The sequence below is a fragment of the Ochotona curzoniae genome, unplaced genomic scaffold (assembly GCF_017591425.1).
Source record: "Ochotona curzoniae isolate NIBS_2020 unplaced genomic scaffold, NIBS_Ocur_1.0 scaffold_1852, whole genome shotgun sequence".
NCBI lineage: Eukaryota > Metazoa > Chordata > Mammalia > Lagomorpha > Ochotonidae > Ochotona > Ochotona curzoniae.
The window spans coordinates 54416333-54433761 of NW_024467087.1; the positions used below are offsets into that span (position 1 = coordinate 54416333).

General features: G+C 38.1%; 1 protein-coding gene across 1 annotated transcript in view; it reads left to right on the forward strand.

The window, feature by feature from the left end:
- Positions 1-17429, forward strand: part of LOC121169143 (fibronectin type III domain containing protein 3C1-like) — a 57130-nt gene that overhangs the window by 24543 nt on the left and 15158 nt on the right. Inside the window, exons 4-18 of the mRNA XM_040999594.1 lie at positions 591-846; positions 1451-2284; positions 3903-3955; positions 4261-4403; positions 8904-8963; positions 9818-9956; positions 10859-10912; positions 11017-11138; positions 11227-11401; positions 11944-12030; positions 12247-12385; positions 13349-13417; positions 13836-13954; positions 14049-14154; positions 14468-14571. Of these exons, the coding sequence (XP_040855528.1) occupies positions 591-846; positions 1451-2284; positions 3903-3955; positions 4261-4403; positions 8904-8963; positions 9818-9956; positions 10859-10912; positions 11017-11138; positions 11227-11401; positions 11944-12030; positions 12247-12385; positions 13349-13417; positions 13836-13954; positions 14049-14154; positions 14468-14571 (2460 nt within the window). The remainder of the gene's footprint in view (positions 1-590; positions 847-1450; positions 2285-3902; positions 3956-4260; positions 4404-8903; positions 8964-9817; positions 9957-10858; positions 10913-11016; positions 11139-11226; positions 11402-11943; positions 12031-12246; positions 12386-13348; positions 13418-13835; positions 13955-14048; positions 14155-14467; positions 14572-17429) is intronic.

A 17429-nucleotide genomic window follows, 5' to 3' on the forward strand; every position in this document is an offset into this window, starting at 1 on the left:
CCAGACCCACCCTAGCCACAGATGGTCCAACAACACAGTGTTGAAAGAGAGAGAGAGGATGAAAAAAGGAAGGAAGGAAGGAAGGAAGGAAGGAAGGAAGGAAGGAAGGAAGGAAGGAAGGAAGGAAGGAAATGAAGAGAGAAAGAAAGAAAGCTCTTCAAAAGAATGTTAAATACCAACAGGAAGGCATGTAATAGTGCAAATGCTGCTTTGTGTATAATGTAAAAAATAAGAATCTTCAAGCTTATTTGTTTTATAGGCATAAAGAAGTTCTGGAAAGAATCATGAAAATGCTAAGCATAGTTTTCTATTGATAGTGAATAGATATGGTTAAGAGAGCAATATTTAATTGTGTACTGTTTTACACCTTATGGCTTCAAAACATATCAATATATTATCTGTTGTCAACACACGTGGGGAAAAGGAAGGATTACCTTGCCGCCTGCCTGATGTTACAATTCAAATCAACAATTGATTTTAAGTGCTTTAGGTTTCTAAATTCAAACACAAGGCATAAGTTCAAAAATCTGCATAAAACATTTACTTGTATGATTTCTCGTATGTTGGTACGATTCTGTCTTCCATCTTAGGTAGTGGAAGAAAATGGGATTCGCAAAATTATCGTTGTGCCTCAGACAATTAACTGCCATATGCCCATGCCTGCTCCAATGCAAGCACCGCAGTTCGTACTACCTGTGCATCCACAAGCACCTGAGCTGATGTATCCCTCCAATCAAGGAGAATTTCCACCACCATATCTCCAGCAGCCTGTGCCCCAGCAGCTGATGCTGCCACCGCCTGCATTGCCACCACCACCACCAGCATTTATGTACCAACAAAATCATGGTAGTGTATAAGTTTCTTAAACAGGAAATATTTTTAGTTGGTTAAAACTGGCACATATGGATAATTTTTAATATTTAAAAGGTGTAAAATACTAAGTTTCAAATAATGGTGGGATTTTGTGCACATATATCAAGACGGATGACCATCCTTAGGCATAAGGTTTTGCATAAGGCAAAGTAGAATTTTCTATATATGTGTGTGTTGTACTTTGATATAACAATGTGATTTGTGATACTTAATTTTACTAATTAGGTATATGACATCAAAATTCTACAACTGTAAAAGGATGTTTAGGTTATTAATGCCATGTACTTGAAATACAAAAGACACTGGCAGGTTAACATGACATTCATCTTAAGACCTCAGTATTTGGAACTGGATTTAATACTATATTGGCTCATGCTTCTCTTTCTATACATACCAATATATTATAAACACTCACACATACGCCTAGTATTTTTATTAAAGCAGATTGATAAACATTTTAAAAGTAAGGCATAGCTTACCAGTGCTCTTTTGTTGGTTAGATTAGATTTTAAAAGGACTTCAGATATGTAACTGTAATAATTAGGATTATTAAACAGTATTTCATTGTCTCTTTTAGCGGCACCCTATTCTCCGGGAAGAAGAAATTATAACCAATTTGATGAAAGGGATACTAGATCAGGAGAACATATGAGGAAAAAAGCAAGACAACACCAAGTTGGTGGACCCAAGAATAACCATATGTTTAACAACACCTCTTTGCTTGTGAACAAAACTTATGATTTTTCTAATATTTTTGAAACTCCAAACACTTACATTATGAACTATGCTCCAGACTCCTACATTGCACAGAATCCCTTGAGAGTTTACCATGTAGACAATGGTCCAAGAGCCTACATCGGTGAGAATACTCCTAGCACCTCCATAATGAACAATGTTCCGTACACATACACTGTTGAAAATACTTCCTGCACCTATGCTGTGAACAATACGTTGAGCACTTATACTGTGAGTAATACTCCAAGCACTTACACCATCGACCACCCTCCATCCACTTATGCCATTGACAAAATTCCCAACAATTTTTCCACTGATAACATCTCTAACACGTCTGTCTCAGATGGCACTCTGCACCTTGCCACCAGTGATAGTGTTCCAGGTCCTTCTGGCACTAATAATGTTCCCAAGACTAGCACAAATGACAAAATTCCCACAACATCACCTATTGACAATACTCCAAGCTCTTCTCCTGACAGAGCTTCAAACACCTCCATCTCTGAAAATATTCTGTGCACTTCTGCTACTGACAATGTGTCCAGTATTTGCAATGCTGCCAACGCTCAGCTTGAGACTAGTCATGGAAATAAAGGGAGTACTGTGGGGGTCGGAGACATCAGGCAGAAACCAGGAGGAACACAAAACCAGAGCCCATCCTCAGACGCAGAAGACAAAGGTACAATAGACTTCAGTTTTGTTGCCAATGTATAAATATTCTAATATTTAGGAATCTTGGCACATTTAAAATATTTTGGTGTAATTTTCTACTTCTACTTCCTCTTGTCTTCTTTAAAATCTTAGTTCTAAATTATTATTTCAGTTCACTTGTTATCATTTTTAATTGAAAAAATTATAATCATGTATACTTATTGGGTACAATCTGTTGTTTTGCTATATGTATACAATATGAAATGGTAAATCAAGCTGATTTATTGAATCATCAACCCATCACCTCATTTATCTATCTTTTCTTTGTGAGACATTTGAAATTTATTGTCTTAGCTTTTTTGAAATACGTAACACGTTAGTATTGACTACAGTCACTGTTGTACAGTTGATTTGAAAACCTATTCCTCCTACCTATCCGAAACTTAGTTCCCTTTGATCAACAACTCTCCATTGTCTCCCTCCTCACCCAACCATTCTACTCTGTTTCTATTAATTCAACATTACTATGTTTCACATAAATATAAGGTGAAAATCATATGATATTTGTCTTTGTACATTTGAATTCTTAACATAGTGTTAAGGTTCATCCATATGCTATCTATATGGTAGCAAAATAGAAAGTTTAAATATTCATTTATTTGGGGCCCAGCATGATGGCTCTGTGACTAAATCCTCACCTTCTATGCATCAGGATCCCGTATGGGCTCCAATTCGTGTCCCGGCTGTTCCACTTTCCTTCCAGCTTCCTGCTTGTGGCCTGGGAAAGCAGTAGAGGATCGGCCAAAGCCTCTGATCCCTGAAATCACCTGGAGAACTGGCAGAGACTCTTGGATCCTGGCTTCAGATCAGCTCAGCTCCAGCCATTACAACCATTTGGGGAGTAAACCAGCGGATGGATGATCTTTCTCTCTGTATCCTCTCTGTAAATGTATCTTTCCAGTAAAAAAAAAAAAAAGTTAAATCTTATAAAAAAATATATTTGTTTAGTTGAAAGGCAGAGTGATAGGGAGGAGAGAAGAGATTTTTCATCTGCTGGTTTACTCCCCCAAATGTCTGTAACAGGGCTGTGCCTGGCTGGAGTTGTAAACCAGGAACTCCATCCTGCTCTCCCACATGGGAGACAGGATCTCAAGTATTTGGGCCAGCTTCTGCTACATTCCCAGGTGCTAATACAGGAAGCTGAAGCAGAAGCAGAGCACCTGGATATGGATATAGTAAGCAAGCACTTGGACATGGGAAGCAAGTGGCAGCTTAACCAGCTACGTCCATGATGCTGGCCCTTTATGGCTGTATAGCACACAAAGCCATGTAAGACTGCATTTTTAACTCATGAAGAAATTATTATCCTTGTATAAAATGTGCATACCACATAATTCTCTCTAAATACCTGTCAGGGAAACATTGCAAATTACTCTATGAGAATACTTGCTCCTATTTTGCTAGGATCAGTTTAGTATTATAAAATTTAGACTTCTCTTTTTGAAATATTTTGAAGTAAATTGCCTAGCAAATGTAACTCAATGTAATTTAACATCTCTCAATGAGGGTATACTTGTATTTGGACATCTAATTCCTCTATCTTACTTTTGTCTTTTTGTTTGGTTTTGTTTTGTTTTTACTTCTAGAATGCAAAATGGAAGATGGAAAGCCATGCTGTCTCAATGTTGAGAAACCTGTGGTAACTAAAGTGGATATTTAAATTTAAATATTTATTTTAATTTATACCGCCAGTCTAAATCATGTGAATTCACTACTGTTTTTCTCCACACAGTTTTAATGTGCAATCTTTATCTAGTCAAAATATCATACTCTCCTTTGGCAGGCATTGTAAAGAATAGCAATAAGAGCTTGCCATTACATCACAGTATTTAAGCACCTACTATGAGAATAAAAAATAGCCTCAGAAAAGACTGAAGGATAGATTGTATCATAAATCACAAATTACAATTTTTAAGTATTCTACTTGAATTCTTGCTGTTTTAGATCTCTGATATTCAAACAAGATCTGCAGTTATTTCGTGGAATTTGCATGGCTCTGAGAAATGTCACCATACCGAACTTCCTGTAACATTTGAGTTGGCAATTTCCAACAGTGGTAAAGACGGAAAGTATGAAAACATGTATACGTAAGTCTTTCTCTTTTTAATTATTTCCCATAATTCAATCTGAATATGGTCTAAACATACAGATGCCTAGTAAAGGCTGCATTCTAAGAGTTTTTCAATGATATTTTTCTAAGTTTTGAATGCATTTTTCTATAGCAACAATGTCCTAACTTGTGGTAGGTTGCAAAGTCAGTGCACAAAACTCATTGCATCATATAGCATTTTAGACTTGAGTGAGACCTTAACTATTTACTGGTCCATTCTCTACTCTATGGACTCTTATAAGGCAAGTTTAGACTCAGAAAAGAAACCCTCCAATTTTCTCTCTCACTTTATGGTGTGTCTGGCAATATGAACAAGATCTTTGTGTTGCAATGGGAATTTAAAACTTGGGCTGTCCTAAGATTCTTATCATAGGAACCAGTTGCAAGATGGAGACTATGAACTGAAGATGCTCAAAGATAGAATCAGAACTAGGGTGGATATAGTGGAGGACACAATAGGACACTTCCAACAACTTCTGGACTGCAGAGGAATATGTCATCTGAAAAGAGCAAACTGATAGAGACCTAGTGGGAAGGAAATCCAAAGTAGAGGAAAAAGAAAATTCCTCAGGCCCACCCCAAAATTAATAAATCAACTATGAAATTATTTGTAAAGTACTTTTAAAAACATAACACATCTGAAACTTTATTTGCTGCCACTTTTTATCCTGAGTCAGAGACTCGAAGTGAAGATTTGAATGTAGTTGGCTGAAATTTCATTTCTCTTTACAAGTATCAAGTAATGTTTTAAATATAAGAATGATAAAAAGCATCATGTATGTTGGATAGCAGGATGGGAATACATAAAATGAGAAAATGAAAAGCTGCTTATAAAATTAACTTCCATGATTTACATAATTTTTCTGGTATTATGATTCACTTTAGAAAAATCACTGATTTTCATAAAAATATATTTGCCTATACTCTTATCACCCGAAATCACCTTTGCTTCAAAATACCAATCTTCAGGCCTGACGCAGTAGCCTAGCCACTGAAGTCCTCACCTTACACGCACTGGGATCCCATATGGACACTGGTTCTAATCCCAGCAGCCAGCTTTTCTTCCAGCTCCCTGCTTGTGGCCTGGGAAAGCAGTCAAGGATGGCCCAAATCCTTGGGACCCTGCACTTGAGTGGGAGACCTGGAAGAGGCTCCTGGCTCCAGGTTTTGGATTGGCATAGCTCCAGCCATTACGACCACTTGGGGAGTGAACCAGCAGACAGAAGATTTTCATCTCTGTCCACTTGGGGAGTGAACCAGCAGACAGAAGATTTTCATCTCTGTCTCTCCTCCTCTCTGTAAATCTGCTTTTCCAATAAAAATAAAAATACATTTTAAAAAAAGAGAAACACCAATCTTCTAGTTTTTCTGGAAGTTATTTCAGAGCCTACAGCTTGAAAGAGTACCTTGGGGTGTTAGAGTAACCTTAGGTGACTGCTCAGGGGACAGTGCGTGGAAACCTAATCATTCTATCTACTATTGCAGATAGATGCTCACCCCAGCAAAATTCGGTGTAACCAAGTACATAATGTCTTTGAGGTTCCTTATTCTACATTACTTCAACAAGTTTAGTTAAAAGGAAATTTGTACCATTGTTACAAAAAACAGATGAAGACTGCACTCTGGTCTCACATGAAAAAATTTCCACACAAACAATACAGTGAACAAAGCAACATTTATTAAGTCAAGAGAAGGTCCTTTAAGACAGACTCACACCTGGCACAATGGCCTAGTGGCTAAATCCTTACCTTGTAAGTGCCAGCATCCCATATAGGTGCCAGTTCCTGTCCTAGATGCTCCACTTCCCATCCAGATCCCTGTTTGTGGCCTGGGAAAGCAGTCGAGGACGGCCCAAAGCTTTGGGACCCTACACCCACGTGGGAGACCTGGAAGAAGGTCCTGGAAGAAGGTCCTGGCTTCCGATCCGCTCCGGCCATTGTGGCCATCTGAGGAGTGAGCTAGTGGGTGGAAGACCTTTCTGTCTCTCCTTGTCTCCATCAATCTGATCTGCCTTTTCAAAAAAAAAAAAAAGGAAGGAAGGAAGAAAAATCTGGTCTAAATGGAATCCTGTATGCACACTATTGGGGAAAGAAAAGAGAAAAAGTAGGATAGCTACTAACAACCAGAGATGAGGCAGAAAACCATCAAAAGGTGGGAATTGCAGTCCTGACTAGCCTGCCTGGGATAAAACGCAGAATCCTCAGAGGGTGGCATAGACAACATCTTTATATTCTCATAATAGACAAACCATTATTTCTTTGGTATTCTCATGATAAGACTGGAAAATCAGAGGAATGAAGCTCAGCACTTCTGATCTGACCAAGGGCAGCTCTGGGGCCAAAGCAAGCATCCTACATTCCCTCAAAGACACTTCACTACTTCCTTTCTGTTCTGATAAGGCTGGAAACTGGAGGAATGGGATTGGTATTTAACATTCCTAAGTTACTTTTGGGAGAAGCAAGCATCTTCCACTTTCTAAAAAAACTACACTTTCTCTTTTTATATATATATATATATTTTAATTATAAATTTTTATTTTGACATTCTTTACATAGTTAATTAGGGTAAGAAGGTTCAAGAGCTATAGGAAAGTGGATAATACTAGTATGTTTTCCATATTGTTTCCTTCATGTTTAAAGGGGGGTACTAAGGGGGAAGGCCCACCCAATTTCCCACCCTCCCCAGGTCCCGGATGTAGGGCATGCTCTGAGGTTCTTGCTCAAGTGGTTTTGATATTGCAACAGTTATGAATCGCTGCCAATCTTGCCACTCCAAGCACTATGAGGGCTTTGAAAAATCCACTGATTGACATAGTCCATCATAGCTGAGATGGTTGGTTGACCTGTTCTGTCTTCTCTCTTTTCTTGGTTAGGGTTCTGAGTCCAGCATTTAGATTAGGAGGATCTCCAAAGAAACTTCTTGTATGTGCTGACAAGTACAGGGCCTGGCACCGTCCATCGCTCCAATCAGCTGGTGGTTGCAATTGCTGGGTTGGTTCTGTTTTCACTCCCGACTTCCACTGGAACCAATGGGTGTTGCAGTCCAGCCTGGTTCTGCCCAGCACATACTTGGCCCTCACATAAACCAGTAGGAGCTGCAGCCTAGTTGGAGTGACCCACAATAACCCCCACCAGGCCCGCCCCCTACCCTGGTTTGCCAGTAAGTGTAGCAGTAATCCAGTCTGTCCCACACCCCATTCCACCCAAGCCACTATCTTAGTTTTATGTCCTCCTGTGGAAGTGGTAACCCAAGAGGGATGAGCCCACTATTTCCCTCCCAGGCCTCTCCCACTCCCAGATTCCAGCTGATGCTGTGGCTAAGCCCAAACAACCCTCGCCCACTTTAATTTTGTTTGTACCAGTAAGAATAATCCGCCCTGCCCTGCTTTTCCCTGATCTAGTCCACATGAGGCGCACAGGTGTGGTAGCTCTGCCTAGTCTGGTCTGCCCCCATCCCAGCCTATGCTCTCCTGCGGAAGTAGCTGTCCAGCAAAGGAACCCTCCCTTATTCCCGTGCCGGCTCTGCCCACTTCCTTTCTTGTTCTCAGGCTGGTTGGGCACTGCGGTCCCTTCCGGTACATGCAACCTCACTTTGGCATTCTGTATTGTGCACTACTAGTCTTTGTTACGCCCGAACCTGGCTCGACCCACACTGTCTGGTGCTTGGATTTGCCAGTGGATGACGTGGACAGATTCAGCCTGATCTTCCCCCTACCCCTGCCATTTGTATGCCAGTGGGTAACTTTACATGGCCTGTTCTGGGCTGTTTCCTATCATGTTTCTTGCGCTTACCTGCCGGGTCTGTGTCCTGCTAGAGGAGTTGCCCAGGCTCCTCCATCAGAACCTCTCCCAATGCCAGGTTTCACGCTTTCAAAGGAACTCCCACCTTTCTCATTCCAACACATTTAATCTCATACCATTACAGTATGAAGAGTATGCAATGTTAAAAGAGCAAAATTCATTTATTTTTCATAAGATTTGTTTGTTTGTTTGAAAGGCAGGAGCTACAGAGAGAGGGAGATCTTTCATCCAGTGGTTCACTCCTCACAAGCCAGGGGTGGACCAGACCAAAACCAGGTGCCAGGAGCTTCTGGTTTTCCCATGTGGGTTCAGGGTACAAAGCACTTACACAATCTTCCACTGCTTTCCAAGGCACATTAGTAAGGAACTAGATTGTATGTATAGCAGCTGGGATTCAAACTAGTTCCCATACATGATTCCAGCATCAGAGGTGGCAGCTTAACACACTATGCCACAATTCTGACTGAAAAGTTTCATTTCTTAAAGTAGCACTAATTTGGCAGGTAAATGAAGTGTTTCGAACTATTAATGTCACTGTTTTATATGTAAATGGACTAAAGTTTATGCAAACTTTAAGGAGAATTGCACTTCTTTAATGAATATGTGTGATTAGACATGCCTACTTAGCTTTTGAAAATGCTTTAGATCCATTAGTCACAAAAGTATTGTCTTCACAGTGGAAGTGAACTTACATTTACCCTGCTTGATCTACAACCATCCATGGACTATTTCTTAAGGTAAGGACTCCATCCTATACAACCTACCCTGACACTAGAGCCATCTGGACTCCCCAGTCTGTATATGTTCACAACTTAGAATTTCAACAGTCAGCAGAGACATTTTCCAGGCAAAGCGACCTTTCCTTCAAACTTCAAAACAATCCCCACTGTTGTGATGTAGGTTTGGGCCTAGCATTTATTTCCTAGGTTCTTGGCTCTTACTTAAAAAGCACAGACACCAACCCAGCTTAAGAATGTGGTAAAGGTTCTTCAGAGTATGAGGAATACACACATACGTGGGCCAGATTCAGGGAGAGTGAGCCAGGATGGGAAAGTGTAAGGTAGAGAGATTGCTACCTTTTGTCCTCAGAATCCATTTGTGGGGAGCAAGAGAGCAAGCGGGTACATAAGAGGTCAAGAGCCAGAGTGCAGGAGAGACAAAACGAAGAAACATGCAACAACCATGGGAGAGAGCCCCTCCCCGGCATGTGCTTTAAAGGGAGCTTGAGAAGAGAGTAGCTACATAACAACACAACACTGCAGCCACCACCCGTCAGGTTCCAGATAATAATGGGTACCCGTCCTTGGACACACAGGTGGGCAGAAAGAATGACACAAGTGTGGCTTCTGAACCCATGACCCTGAACCAGCTGCCTAAGACTAAAGCACCTCCAAATTGAGTATTACTAGTTCAATCCCTTTTATTTAGAACAGGTGAGAAGGTAATTTGGATGTCATTATCTTCAGTGACCCCATTTTGTTCTATTAGCGAATATTTTCTAATTAGCTCCTGAACGTTTAAATTTGCGGTTCGGTGTGTGTGTTAGGCTAAATATTTGAAAGCTTACAACAACTGTCATTTGCATTTTTAGAGTGACTACCATCAGAGACCCAGAACACAGAACTGTGTCTGAAGTGGTTAGCTTCACAACCCCAGGTTGCGAGCCAGACCCTCCACTTCCACCCAAACTGGTCAACAGATCCAAGAGCAGCCTGAACTTACAGTGGGATGTAAGGAGTTTACTTGGCAAAAGCAATTCAACTGATTTTCATGATTTAAAAATACTTCCTTGTATCTGAATTTTAAAATGCAGAGTTCCGCATGCTTCATCTGAACCTATTTCCCCAGCACTCTTTTTGCTTAACAACAATCTTCCTCTTTATATCTCTAAGAAGTATCAAGTAAATAAGAAATTCAAATTGAATAAAAACAAAGCCACAATTCTACAACCTAAATGTAATTATTTATAATCATAGTTATTAATAAATCTATCTCTATTTAAGTACAACAAGTCTTCAAAAAAGCTCATAGAAAATGTGTATTATAAAAAAAAACTGCATGGATTTCAAGAAACTTTTGAGCTAAAATAAAATTAACCTTTAGAATTCTTTTTATTTGAGAGATGGGAGCGGGCAGCCAGACAGCTCCCATTGGTTCACTTCTCAAATTAGTTCACAGTGGCTGGGGCTGGACCACACCAAAACTAAGAACAGAGACATCCATGCAGGTCTCCTGTCTGGATGACGACGGCCCAGCTGCTTGAGCTTTAGTCTGCTGCCTCCAAGAGTACGCATTAGCAAGAAGCTAGACTCAGAGGCATTTACTGGATTTCCAACCCGAGGAGTTCTGTATGCAACGGGGGCATCCCAACAGGCAGAACTTGGCCAAATACCCAACCTAAACTCAGACTTTTGTTCCATTTTCCGTGGACTTTTTGAAGTACTAATTGTCTTTGTTGGATACGCTCAGAAAACAACAAAGCACAGAAGCTACGAATATCTTCAAGGGTTTTGTTTTGCGGTAACTTATAGTATTTTAAATGTGCGCACACATATGATATAGACGTATATATGTGTATACAACTTTTAATAACATATAAAAATAGCCCCTTACAATTTTATCTTATTTTTAGGGTTCCAACGATAATGGTTCCAAAATAGACAGCTTCCTTTTGGAATGGGATGAGGTACAGTTTTATTTGTTTAAAAGCACTCTTGTGAATGACTATTAATGTTATGATGAATCACAGCATTTTATGATGCTCTAATGTTGTGTATATTACTAAAACAGGGTAAAGGTGAAGACTTCAAAAGTTGTTATATGGGTTCTATGAAACAGCACAAGATCCTTAAACTGAAGGCTTCTACAAAATATTCATTCAGATTAGCTGCCAAAAATAACTTTGGCTTGAGGTACACTAACTTATCTGCAATATCTTAAGGACTATACTTAAATAAGAACATGAAACTGATTTTTTTCTATCTTCATTTCCTTTTTCAGTGATTTCAGTGAAATAGCTGTTTTCCATACCTCAGGAATGATGCCTCCAGCACCTTTACCTCCCAAGCTAAAAGAAGCAGGAATTTGTTATTTGTCACTAGAATGGTGTGCCCCAACTACCAGAAACCCCAATTACAGTTTCACTTATGTTCTAGAAATGGAGGAAGCAGGAACCGTAAGTTTTCCCTTTTTCTATTTTAATCTTCAACCTCATCTTTAGCTACATTTTTATATGCCTTTAACACTTGGAAACATTTTCAATTTAAGTGATTTGCTTTCTACTTGGTAAGTTTAATCAGGCAGTGTCTGATTCTTGAGTCTGTTCTGAATGGAGCCTTTGCAAAGCCCGGGCTCAGCAAGTTGGCACCAGGAGACAGAACGTGCCCATGTCCTGCAAACAAGACAGAGGCAGCAGTAACTAAGGCTGTAACAGACACTCAGAGAAACGTGTTAGCGTGTGAAATGTTGGGTCAGATCTTGGGTAGACACACAGGTATTTAGCCCCTTGATATAATTCTAATATGCCGTTCCCCCACTTTCCTGAATTCCTGATGGGGGTGAACAGCTACTTCATTTGGTTCTAACTTTCAAGCCTGCACAAACAACTGATCAATTCAGAAAATGGATGTCATGTATATTTTAGTTAAAGTAGGAAACATGCAGTAATGTTCTACCTAGGTCTGCCTGATTCCTAAATTTATTGTGTTTCATTTCCAGGGATTAGGTTTTAAGCCTAAATACAATGGGGAAGATCTCTCATGTACTGTAAGAAATCTTCAGAGAAGTACTACATACAAGTTCAGGGTATGTGACAATAATTTTTAAATTATCTTTGTAATATAAAATTATGCACTCCACTAGAGAAAACCAAATGCCTTTTCTGTTTGAAATTAAACCTCTTAAATGTTGTTTATTTATTAGAAGTACTCATTCAACTTGGGTTTATGTGCGAACTATAAAGTTTCAAGTCATACATTTATTTCCAGTGATTAACCAAAATATTGTCTTTTATTCAAATAGATCTTTGCCTACAATATGGAAGGAAGAAGTAACCCCAGTGGAGAAGTAAAATTTACTACCCGTCCAGATAAGCCCGGATCCCCTGAAAAGCCATATGTAAAGGGAAAGCTCCATGCACACAAAGTCAAAATTGGATGGGGTAAATAACATTTTTGTATTTAAAGTTTGCCCTCTATTGAGAAGAAATGTCCTCTAATTGCCCTCAATCTTATCAAGTGTTCCCTTAACCACTTGTATGTGAAATACTCTGCCACATAAACTATGATTAATGACCACAGTACTTCTTCTAGCTCTCCATTGAATTTCCTATTTCTTCTGTTACTATCTCATTAATTCAAAACATGAACATATTACTGAAGTTTATACAGGTTTCTAAATACTGTGATACATTAGTCTGTCTCCCATTGAGATAATGAAATACATTAGTCTTAGTAATTTATAAAGAGCTCATGGTTTTAAAGTATGGAACCAATTATTTCTTGTGTCCCCTTGGTTGGGTCACAACATGGTGGATAACATCACAAACAAAGTGTTAGCAAGGGGGAGAGATCACGTGATGAGAGAGGAACCCAGAAAGGACCAGTGGGGCAAGCTTGCGCTTTTATAATAAGCACTACAACCTAACTACTTCTCACCAGACCCCACGTCTGAAAGATTGCACAGTACCTGAACATTACCACATGGGGGACCAAGGCTATAACATATAAATTCTTGGGGAACAAACCACATCCAAACCATAGTACACGGTTATTCTGAGGAAGATTACATGCAATATAGAGGTCATGTTAGAAGGCTATGTCGATGAATAATGCCAATTTTGCAAGAATTCATTCAAATTCTTTCACCTTTAAGCTATAGAAATCAATTTCATAACACATATGTAAGTACCCAGTATCTTCCAGAGAGCTCTAAAATATTATTTCAACTTATATTCAATTTGGGTTAATTTTTATAACCTTTATTAATGCCTGGATATTATTAAAATATCATGCATCATGTTTGTACTTTCCTCCATTAAAAATTGTCAATTTGTGGGAAGACAGCCAGATGAAATACTAACATGTTAATTTAAGAATAATTTTAATTTTATTTCTCTTTTTAGAACCACCCAAAGATAATGGTGGAGCGTATATTTCAAGTTACAGTTTAGAAGTTAGTGAAAATTCAGATGGTAAGATATCATGATTTTTTTCAATATTTTATTTTTAAATATTTTTTGACTCACAAGAAGTTGCAATAATGATAATAAGAGTCTCCACATAAAATCTTCACTCAGCTTTTTCTAATATTAATATCTCAGGCAATTATAGTGCAACTTTCAAAACCAGGAAATTTGAATTGGTGTGATTCTGTTAACCCAATACAAAAATTTACAGATTTCCCCAGTTGGAGGTAATAAATCATGTTTATTTACTGATGTTTTATGATTTTATGATTAATTCTACTGGGACTACAATAAATAATTAGACAATGTTAATTTCCAAATTGGTTGATATCTTATTACATGCATCAGTTATCATGGGAACCCATATATATAACTAATGTATTATCTACAAGCAGATTGGACACATTTGCTTTTATTCTTTCAGTGAATCTCTGGAACATAATCTACAATGGCAGTACCAGGGAGTTTCTCTATAAGAATCTGCAACCTGGTACTATATATAACCTGAGAGTCTTTTGCACTTCACGGATAGGCCAAAGCCAGGTGAGGAAACAGAAAGTGAAATCATAGTACTAAATCATTTATAAAACTGATCTGAAATTCAGCATAGTCATGTAGTGTTTTGTATTTCTCTTAGCCTTCAGATATATTGTCTATTCAAACACCTACTCTCTCTCCTGCCTATTGCCAACTTCCACCCTTAAATGATAAGACAGAGTCCACAGCAAGCAATCTCCAATGTGGTGAGTATTCTTTGTATGGAATAACTGTGATTTAATTTTCTGCTTTGTACTTTTAATTTCTAATTTCTAAATAGATCAAACATCATTAAAATGTAACAAATGTTTTTAGTACAAAATAAAACTTTGCTTAGCAAAGTTTCCTATTTCATAATTGAAACCGCAAGCATTTAAATGTCTGTAAAATAAATCTAAGATTTGACACAATATATTTGATTCTTGTTGCTTTAAGTGTTTGAACAGTCTTCCTATTTTGTATTTTTTTAAAAAAAAAACTGTAAGTACACAAGAAATTGTATTTTGTACATTCTTATAGAAAATCTTCCTCCTAATGTGATGGACACACTTGTATATGTCAATAAGGCAGAAGATGACCAAGACGACACATCAGGAAACCCATGCTCTGAAGTGAGATTCACAGTGAGTAAATGAATTCCTGTAGAATCCAGGTTTCTGATAAAAGCAGCAAATAGATCTGGGAAAGATATAGTGTTCATTTTGTCCATTTGTATCTCATTTCATCTAAAATTAATGATAAATATCCATAAACATTGGTGTTCATCTTTTCAGAAAGATAGTGAATGCCATCACAAAACCTGTTCAGTGCAATCATATCCTTAGAAAGAGAAAACAGTGACAGAATCTACTGAAACAGGATTGCCACCAAATTGTAATAAACTTAGCCATATTTGTTTAACCATACAAAACAATTCGACCATCAATGGTACCATGTCAGCCATTCACAATCTGAATGAACTGGGTCAATTCAGTTACGGGACAGATAAATAATGTCATGAGACATTTCTGTTTTGTAATATGTTAGTAGCCAGCTATTACTCATGGATGTGCTTTTAAATCAGCTACTAAGTCTGCCAGTGAAAATAACTCTCTTTCCAGGGATGTAACTTTAGGATTCTCCAAATAGTCCATCAGTGTGTCCTTTCCCCAGGGGGTGCCTTTGCTCTTGTTGTCATCTGTGTAAGAGAATCCAGTAGCCTGACCTGGTTGCAGCCAGAAGAGGCCACGGCAGTTTAGCTCAGTCTTATGATTGTCTTTTATACCCAATGCAGCATTGCGCATATGTCTGAACAATTGTCTTTTTTTTCCTCTCATCTTCACCCATTTCTAATGTGTTCTTTCATCACTTGCTGTACCAAGATTCGCACACACATAAAGTGAATACCTGCCTCTCAAACGAACATACATTTTTGCTTCTTGAGAAGGTGAAGGGTAACCATGTTTTCATTTATTTGTTCACTTGTAGCTTGGCTCTCATTTCATGAAGTGTCACACTGCACTGGTGCCTGGTTCTCCTTTTCAATGGAATACACTGGTGATAACCTGTAAAGGGCTAATCCGTGTTGTTGTTAGTTGGGGAGTATGTTATCCATTTATTTTTATTAATTTTCATATTTTGAGAGAACAGTAATTGTTTTACAAATGCTTTGGAAAAGAGCCTATGAAACTGTGTCAAAAACGAAAAAAAAAAAATGCTTTGGAAAGTCTTGGGCTCTCTGTGGAGTCAGAGTTTACCATTAGGGGTCCAGAAATCTTGCACCACAGTTTCTAGAACACACCTAAGACCCGGTGTTAACTATATCACATTAAGAAGTCTACGGCAATATCCAGTACTCTACAAATACTGTGTTGTTGGGTTTTTTAAGATTTGTTTTTTTTTATTGGAAAGGCAGAATTAGAGAGAAGGAGATGTAGAAAGATTTTTCATCGGCTGCTTCACTCTCCACATGGCCTCAACAGCTGGAGCTAAGCCGATTCAAAGCCAGGAGCCAAAAGCTTCTTTCAGTTCTCTTGTGTGGGTACAGGGTCCCAAGGCTTTGGGCCATCCTCTATTGCTTTCTCAAGCACAAGCAGGGAGCTGTATAGGAAGCAGGGCTGCCAGGATTAGAACTGGTACCCATATGGGATCCCGGTGCATGCAAGGAAAGGATTTAGCCACTGGGCCACAGTGCTGAACCCCACTACAAATGTTGTTTTTGAGGAGGATTATAAATTTGGAATGTCAAATAGACAATAAATAGGTAACAAATAAAATTTTTCAAACAAAAGTAAGAATAATAAAATCACATTTTATTTATAGAAAGTAGAATTTATATAATTTATAAATTATACATTTGTATATTATAAAATTATACATTTACATAATTGTAGAATTTAGCTTTTTAAAGAAACATAAATGGGAAAAATCTCTAGTTGTCTGTGTATGCATGGTATCATATGACACGCAGGAAATGTGAAAACAAAACAATGAACTCTTAAATATATTTTATACTGTGGCAATAGAATGCTGGACTGTCTGACATTGTCTGTGCCAGCAAAGTCAGGACACAAATAACAAAATGATGGACTTGTGACTGCTTATGAAGGTCTATACTATTTTCTTTAGTTTCCTGAGTTTTCTTTTTTATTTTAAATTTTACTTCATTATCATCATCATCATCATCATCATTTTATGATACAATTCCATAGGCCCTGGGATTTGGCTAACTCCCTCCCCAATCCCCTTTCTCCTCACTGAGTTCCCCTATATTATTACTATAGTATAGTTCTTCATAAACAGTCATATATCCATCATTATGGGCATGGACAATGGCAGAGAGTCCATCATCCTATTGTCAAGATATAGTAAAGGTTCATTGGGAGTGCATCTTTGATCTGGAAGTAGAGATGCATACTGTATTGTTTTTTCACATCTGAATATGATAGTCTCCATTATAATTACTGTATATTCCCTTAAATGAAAATCCACAAAACAAAATCAGTAACAGGAAGAAAAAAGAAATTTAAAACGCCATGAAGTTAAATAAATGCTACTGAATGACTAATGTGTAAATGAAGAAATGAAAAAGAAAATCAGGAAACTTCTTGAAGAAAATGATGCTTCTGTATGATCTACACCCAGTCATATTAAACCTGAATGTAAATGGTTTAAACTTATCAACCAAACATCATAGATTAGTAGACTGAATTAAAATAACAAACCCATCTATTTGTTGCCTACAAGAGACGTATCTCACCAACAACAATCACCACAAACTGTATCTCACAGATTTTGATCTTTTTAGTTTCATCTCTTCAAAACACTTTCATCTGATCTATACTATTGTAATAATATAGGGGATATCAGTTGGGGGGATTTGGGGGGGAAGGTATAGTGAAATCCCAGACCCTATGCAATTGTACCAAAAAATTTAAAATAGAATAGAAAAAAAGTTAAATATATATATACTTACATCCCTGTGAATATTTTCCCTTTCAAA